This window comes from Lates calcarifer, linkage group LG10, assembly GCF_001640805.2.
Source record: "Lates calcarifer isolate ASB-BC8 linkage group LG10, TLL_Latcal_v3, whole genome shotgun sequence".
In the NCBI taxonomy this organism is placed as follows: domain Eukaryota; kingdom Metazoa; phylum Chordata; class Actinopteri; family Centropomidae; genus Lates; species Lates calcarifer.
In genome coordinates, this window is record NC_066842.1 from 21177972 (window position 1) to 21185223 (window position 7252).

Consider the following 7252-nt stretch of genomic DNA (forward strand, 5'->3'; position numbering starts at 1 on the left):
TTTATAAAATCAACATCTTTACACTTTATTCTTCATCTTTAGAATCTACAAGTCTCCTCTTGTCATAGTCCATCATACCCTGTACAACAGTACAAAATCTTTCAACAATGTACATACAGTATAAAGGGTATTATTTATTTCTCAGTGTTTGAGCCAGACCAAAACAAGAGAGATGGTCCCTTAGATGATTTTATACTTAAAAGAGAAAAAAAAGTCAAGAAAAAATCTAATCATGTCAGTCAAAGCATGCTGCCAAAGCAATGCAGAATTGGACAAGTGTCAGCATTTCAATGAAGACTTGTGTCCTTTTAGTGCTCCAAACACACTAGAAATTTGCTCAACTTTATGTGAAACATTTGAACATCTTTATTCTAAAGCAGTGTAGAATTTAGTCTACAGCTTATTTGTCAATTCATGCCACAGGGACGCAACATTCCTAAATGTATATTTACATTACATTATATATTAGGAATTAACTTCCAATCTCAATAAAATTACTTCATATGAGACGACTTCTGTCATTTTGCAAGTACTGTACTGTACTGTTTACCTTTTAACTTAGATAAAAAACATCTTGTTACTACAAGACAAGTAATAAAACAACCAAATATCTCTCATCTGGGAGGCATTTACTTCCTAGAAACAGTTCATGTTACTCATTATACTTAGACACTGTGAGAATATAGTCTTGTTACTGTGGCAGCTGTGTTTCAGTTTTCAAGATTTCTCTTGATTTTACTGGATACTTGTGCACAAATGCCGTGAAATGCCATCCTCAGATGAAATGTGTATCCTCTGTGGTGATGCACCACATAAATTGAACATAAATATTACAGCAAAATACCCCCACCCCCCCCGACTCAACAGTTAATGATCTTTGTGGAGTGGTGGTTAGGGTGGGTGTGTTTTCAGTCAGATACATTTTTGTCTGCCTGGTCTGACTGTTTTAATCCAAGCATGAACGTATTAAATGTTTAATCATACACGCCCAAGTGTTTCTACATTGGTTTTGTCCAAGCGTTACCTTCAATCACTGACAGGCTAAGCTACACGTGACAGGATTAACAGTAGCTCAGACTGTGAACGGACAAGTCAACATTTCCTTCGGTTCTTGTGCTAATTGCTGAAATGTGCAAAAGCTCAAGTCATAAAGCAGGCTTTGGTCAGCAGGTTTTGTTATTGAAAAGGTCCAGTGACCGTGCAGGACATTCAATCAGTCAAAGTGTCAGAGTAAGATCAGCCCCACCTATGAATTTGTAGTGGACGTTTTCCAAGAAGGGCAGCTGTGACTGGAGGAGGTCCATTGTTGTTGCGGAGATGTTTTTGCACCTTGAGATGTCGAGTGTTCTCAGACGCTTACAGTGCTGCACCAGGAGGAACAAGGATCTGCAAGGTTTAAAGGTCAAAATCTTAAGGATTTGTGTTTTCATCTATGGCTGCAGATACGGTAGATGTGGAGTTGTGTGCCACTCACCTGTCAGTGATTTTATCACAACAGGAGAGGTAGAGATGCTGGAGTCTGTGGAGGTACGGTACAGCCTGTGCTACTCCACAGTCGCTGATGCCCGGGCAGTGGCTGAGAGCCAGGCTGGTGAGGCTGCGGCAGTACCACGCTACCGACGCCAAGCTGGCATCGGTGATCTCTGGCAGCATGGAGAGGGACAGACGGTGGAGGTCTGCGTGGCGCACCACCTGGGTAGAAGAGAAAAACAATGTTACGAAGAGTCACGATTTTTAGTTTTCTGCATTCCTGCTCCAGACTCAAACAGTTGCCCCTCCTCTGCCTCCAAACCTGTGTGATGCTGCTGTCGGTGAGTTTGGAGCAGGCAGAGAGGTCCAGCTCCTGCAGCCTGCTGAGAGCTAAAAGTGAAGCTCCAGCCTGCTGTCTGAACTGCTCCAGGTCATTCTGCGTCACCAGCTTGGGTCGCTCCTCAAAGGGCAGACGAGGAGGCTTGAAGAAGCCCATGTTGCCGAAGGTCCGGGTGAACCTGGGACCCTTGTCCCCCTGTGGAGAATAGTAGATTATTACAACAGCTATGACTAGAGAGATTTTCAGAGTGTAAGGAAAGTTTGTCTTTCTTACACCCTCCACCTCTCTGCGGTTCTCACCATCTCCTCATCAGGCACACACTTGGTTGTCTCCACCATCCCTAGCAAACCCCAGTCTGTGACTTCTTTACACCAGCCGAGCCGCAGAACTACCAGCTTCTGCAAGTAGGTGGCGATGGCGCACACGGACAGGTCAGTCACGTTGACGCACGAGGTCAGGTCCAACTCACAGAGAGTATCCCCGAGAAGCTGGGCAAGAGAGAAAACCGCAAGATCCTGAAGAGAGAGGAGAGAAAAGCTAGTTTTTTCTCTTCTATTTTTCATACAAACGTAGTTAGACATGAAAACACACACACACTGACTGACCCTGATGTAGGTGCAGCTCTTGAGGCTGAGCGTCTCCAGCTGCGCTCTGGAAGCGCTAGACCCTGTCAAGCCTTTCACTATCTCTGTTCCGCTGATGTGCAGACACTCGGACAGGTCCAGACCCCTCAGGGACGACACAGACAGCAGGTCAGCGAGGCCTGTGGACAACATGAAACCATCATTTTGAAGTGTAGCACCTTCTCTGGCAGACATAGTGGTTAGATTTCCATCCTAATGAATCCTCATGTTTAATGCCCCCTGACTTTTACTCCAACACCACCTTAAGACCAAAAGCGTCCCTTTATCACAAGAAATATTAAAATCTGATAGGAAAGCTGCTGCAGAACACATTCATTTTATGCTTACAAAGTTGGGGTGTGATGAACATTGTGTCTTGTAATGGCTACCAGCAAGGCTTCAACAACTCTACAATACACACAGTAACAAAAATGCACTACAGGCACCTTTCTCAGTGATCCTCCAGTCGCGGGACAAGGATAGATGAGTCAGTGATTTTAGGCCCTGTGCTATAGCCTCAACAGACCTGCTGGTCAGCTCAGTGCAGGCACTGACATCCAGTCTCTGGAGGCTTGGCTGGTGCTTCACCAGAGCCTCCACTGAGTAGTCTGTCAGTTCCTTACAACCATGCAGACACAGTTCCTCTAAGACCAAATCCTGAACCTAGAATAGAGAGAATATCAAGAAATTGAAATGAGGAAACTCGTTGTCTTCAAAGAATTTCAAGAACATGCTGAAAACATTACAGAGTATATAATGTAATGCAGTCTCTTGTCTCTATAAACTGGCAAATAAGTATTGGGATATTGAGCAGTTTCATTTGTGAAGGATCAAAGCTGTTTAAGCAGTAAAGAAGCTGTTACAGGGACTTAAAGTATCCTGACCTGAGCAATAGTGCGTAGTGACTCAGGAGTGATGGAGGTTCTGCTGAGGTCCAGAGCTACAAGGGTGGATTTCTGCTCTGTTAACAACCTCCTCAAGTTCCTCAGTGACAGCAATGCTGACGAGTCCTCAACAGCTCCCACCGGGCACCCTCGATACGGGTCGAACTCGAAAGCGATGTGGCAGCCAGCCAGCGAGAGCCGACGGAGGCGTGGGGTGCAGCTGGTGAGACGATTGAAGGTGAGATCAGAGAGGTAGCGCAGGTCGGACAGGTCCAGCTCCTCCAGACCAGACAGAGCTGACCTCACCTGGAATAAGAGAATGAAGTTTGACCTGAAATTGGACCGTTACTACAGGTGGAAAAACAGTAAAGCTGTGCAAACACGAGGACAATAAGACTGCCAACACCCTCTTCTTATCAGATGACTACAGAAATAGTGGAATATTAGTCCTGGCTTAAGACAGAGCTGCTGTATCAAACAGATTTTAATGATGTTACAACAGTAGAGAGCAGGAACTACATTGTTCTGTAATAACTAAATATTAATTATTACTTATTGCTATTTTGTTTTAAGAATGGGGCTTAATTGGTTTCATTACAGCATTAGTATCATTATTTTGGTGAATTTGAGTAGTTAATGCTTTTATTTTGAAGGTACTGTGCAGCCTGGGCACATTAGGTGAATCTACATATATGGCTAGGCAGGTTTTCTGTTTTTTTATGAGGGCAAGAGAGGCTGCAAACACCATTGTTCTTTGTTTGTCTGCTTGTAAACATGGTAAATAACCCACAGAAAACGTTATGCTTGCCTGGACAATGGACTTATTTTACCTGCGTAAGATTCGTTCCTTAGGTGCCTCAGTGGCCATTTGATTTCAAGGGTTTTTTGTGTGTCTGTGGTAGGTATTTATTTATCTATATATTTATTTATTTATCTATTTTGGTTTTTCTTTTCTATTGAGGACGGAAGGAAGGAAGGAAGCAGTGTAACAGAGGAAAAACAGGGTTACACACAGTGCAGATAGAACAGATAAAATAATATATGCATTTTTGGGCTAATTATTATTGTTATCCAAACAATAAATAAACATTTTCTGAAACTACATAATACCAAAAACAACTGCTGCACATTAAATGTACACCTATCTGGTTGAAATGTCTGTCCATCTACTTTAATATTTATATTACAACCAATAAATTAGTTTACAGTTTAATAGATTTAATTTTAAGATTTAAACAAAGTTTGATAGCAACAAACCACATAAACTCCACTAACTTAGAGTCAAAAACTAACATGGAACTTCTCTACTCTCTTCTCTACTTTACCCAGAGTTTTGTTCTCCATCATGATAAAATTTAGCTCCTGCCTCATTTAGTTATATGAACTAACACTGATGGTACATGGAAATTGGTATTCATTCAAAAACAGAGAATAACTGCGGGGGTAAATTTAGTTTTAGCTAAGGACAGACAGGTCTTACTGAAACAATGACTGGCCTCAGCCTGCCACCCCACAGTTACATCATATACAATACCTGCTGTCTGTGCTCCTCCCTGGAGAGGAAAGCTCCAGACATGAAGAGGCTGTCCAGGCCCCTGAGGTCCAGCCTGCGGAGGGAGGTGAGGCGGGGAAGGAGGGCCAGCAGAGAGGCTTCTGTTATACTGCTGCCAGGTAGCGCCAAGCTCTCCAGCTTAGAGCCCAGACACAGACCCACCTGGAGAGGGAGGGACACTGTTTCATTCACTACCTGTTACCTCCACAGTATAAAAAAATGACATATTAAGTGTGTGATGGTTATAACATCACATAAACCTCAAATAAACCACACTTGTAGATTAGACTTTGTCCTTATATCTCTAGGCAACAGCTGAGCTTTTACAACAAAGTTTGATAGAAAACAAAACCTTTACTGGAAGTACAATGGTTGCATGTTCACACGCCAATACACACACGTTATGGTGATATGGAGTCAATAAGGGTGTCACTACTGCAGCTGCTCTGAACTTTGGACACCAGCATATTTAATTATGATTGGGCTACATCCTGGTCAGCATGAGAGGAAATTAAAATGGTGGGTATGATAGTGTATGTTTTTTTTTGTTAGTCTTTGAGGAGGAGAGACTTCCTCTCCTGTCTGGTGGCAGTTTGTTTCTGAGATGAATAAAATCCACACAACTTATGTTTGTTCAACAGGTTTTTTCAGCAGGCTTTCATGAGCCCTGGAGGTGGGGGAATTCTCTAAACCCACAAAAAAGCATGTGATCACTTGAAGTGAAATCACAAAACTAAATTAAAATCAGAGTGTCTTTCACATGACATATAATAATCTCTACGACAAAGGGAGGACCTATCTGAACACTGACAAAGAAATACTCCTCTGTTATCATACATTTCATCCATCCACTTCTGCTTCTTATTTGTCTTGTTTAATCCTGATGTACCATAAAGAGGGATTTATTTGTGGTCTGTGAGTAAAAGGAGTAACACATCAGTTTCACCTCTTCTTTAAATTTTAAATCTATGATGAGTGAAACTGTTACTCTTTGTTTTAATCTTCAGCAATCAAAAGCCCTAAGAATCTCAAAATGTGTCCGACAGTAACTATCTGCATTCATGCTAATCCAAGTAGTAACGTGTTTTTAAACATAATAGCATACTGCACCTCCAGAAGCAGCGATCTGGACATGCTGAAGCCATCCAGCTGGCTGATGATCAGACTGCAGCGCGACTTTCTGCCCAGACCCCTGACCAGCTCCAGGGACGAGGCTGAGGCCGGGAAGCAGAAGGTGACGTTCTTCTACACAAAGAAGAAACAGACAGAGTGGAGACATGAGATTTAATCTGTCCTCAGGCGTACATGTTTGTGTAGACTGTGTCTACACTCTCTGTAGAATATACTGTCCAATCTTATCATTGCATTATGTGTCTCAGTGTGTCTCTGTGCTGGAGCAACTCACCTGAAAGCGCAGGTCTTGGCTGGCATAGTACCAGCTGCGGCAGACCAATGAGGCTTCCTTCCTGTCTGAAGCGTGAAGAAAGCTCAGGATGTAAACTATGATCTACAGCAAGAGACAGAAACACAGCATTAGATTACAGCAAGTTATGACACATGCTCATCCACCAGTGGTAGACCATGGCTACAGGGACCCACTGTGTTTGTGTAAACAAGAAACAGCTGTTTGTCTAACTCACCTCCACAGGCAGCTCTGGTGTTTCCTTAATGTCCTCCCCATCACTGTCTCCCATCTCAGCTTCTCCTTCGTTCCTACAGAGACCTCCAGACCATCACAAGTCAATCAGCTAGCCACCCACAAGCTAGCTGCACAAATTAAAAAAGCTGTAGTTAACTAACGTTAGCGTTTAAGCTAATAACTGCTACGTGAAAGATAGGCCGTTAACTTGTCTCATTCTCATGCGATAACTGATCGATAACATTACCAATATGCTGCCGGCTGTCATGTCACTAAGCTACTTTACAGCCTACCACAGGTTGCACATTTCTGTCGGGAGACTGATTTCAGTTCGATCAGCTGACCGGAGAGGGAAAACCACAAAACGTCAGGGGGCGGAGCATTGTGGGAAATGTGGTTTTCTCCTCCTATCCCCTGTAATCGTACCTGAAACTTAAAACACCCACTACCACCCTGTCAAAGACAGTCTGTACATCTCGACCTAGATACATTTTCCATTCATTCAGGTCAATGTGTACAATAAATATACACACCACACACACATGTGTATGTGTAAGGGATAATAATAAACCATGATTGTAATGGATGACAGTTGAACCACCACTGAGTTACAAGAACTGGAAAGTTTATAACGTTGTTTTCCATTGAAAAAAAAAAGAAAGAAAGGAAATAAATTAGTAGTAGTGAAAGAAACTAAGTATATTTACCAAATGCTGTACTTAAGTACATTTTAAGTTACTTACA

The 7252-nt window shown here is 42.7% G+C and overlaps 1 protein-coding gene across 1 annotated transcript; it reads right to left on the reverse strand.

Annotated features, from left to right (window-relative positions):
• Window positions 1–848: 848 nt before the first annotated feature.
• Window positions 849–6851, reverse strand: fbxl9 (F-box and leucine rich repeat protein). The gene is made up of 11 exons (XM_051073559.1): window positions 6510–6851; window positions 6275–6376; window positions 5980–6114; window positions 4852–5031; window positions 3318–3623; window positions 2880–3096; window positions 2416–2573; window positions 2110–2325; window positions 1793–2005; window positions 1475–1692; window positions 849–1386 (listed from the first exon to the last, which is right to left on the reverse strand). Exons 1-11 carry the CDS (start codon window positions 6561–6563, stop codon window positions 1218–1220), a joined length of 1968 nt encoding a protein of 655 aa, XP_050929516.1. The 5' UTR covers window positions 6564–6851; the 3' UTR covers window positions 849–1217.
• Window positions 6852–7252: the final 401 nt, after the last annotated feature.

Bases quoted from the DNA above. Each gene is read 5' to 3' on its own strand.
- fbxl9 (XM_051073559.1), bottom strand. From the start codon at position 6,563: ATGGGAGACAGTGATGGGGAGGACATTAAGGAAACACCAGAGCTGCCT. The intron at 3,097-3,317 runs GTCAGGATACTT...TCTCTATTCTAG, and splicing joins CACTACGCACTATTGCTCAG to GTTCAGGATTTGGTCTTAGA. The intron at 2,326-2,415 runs GTCAGTCAGTGT...CTCTCTCTTCAG, and splicing joins AGAGCTGCACCTACATCAGG to GATCTTGCGGTTTTCTCTCT.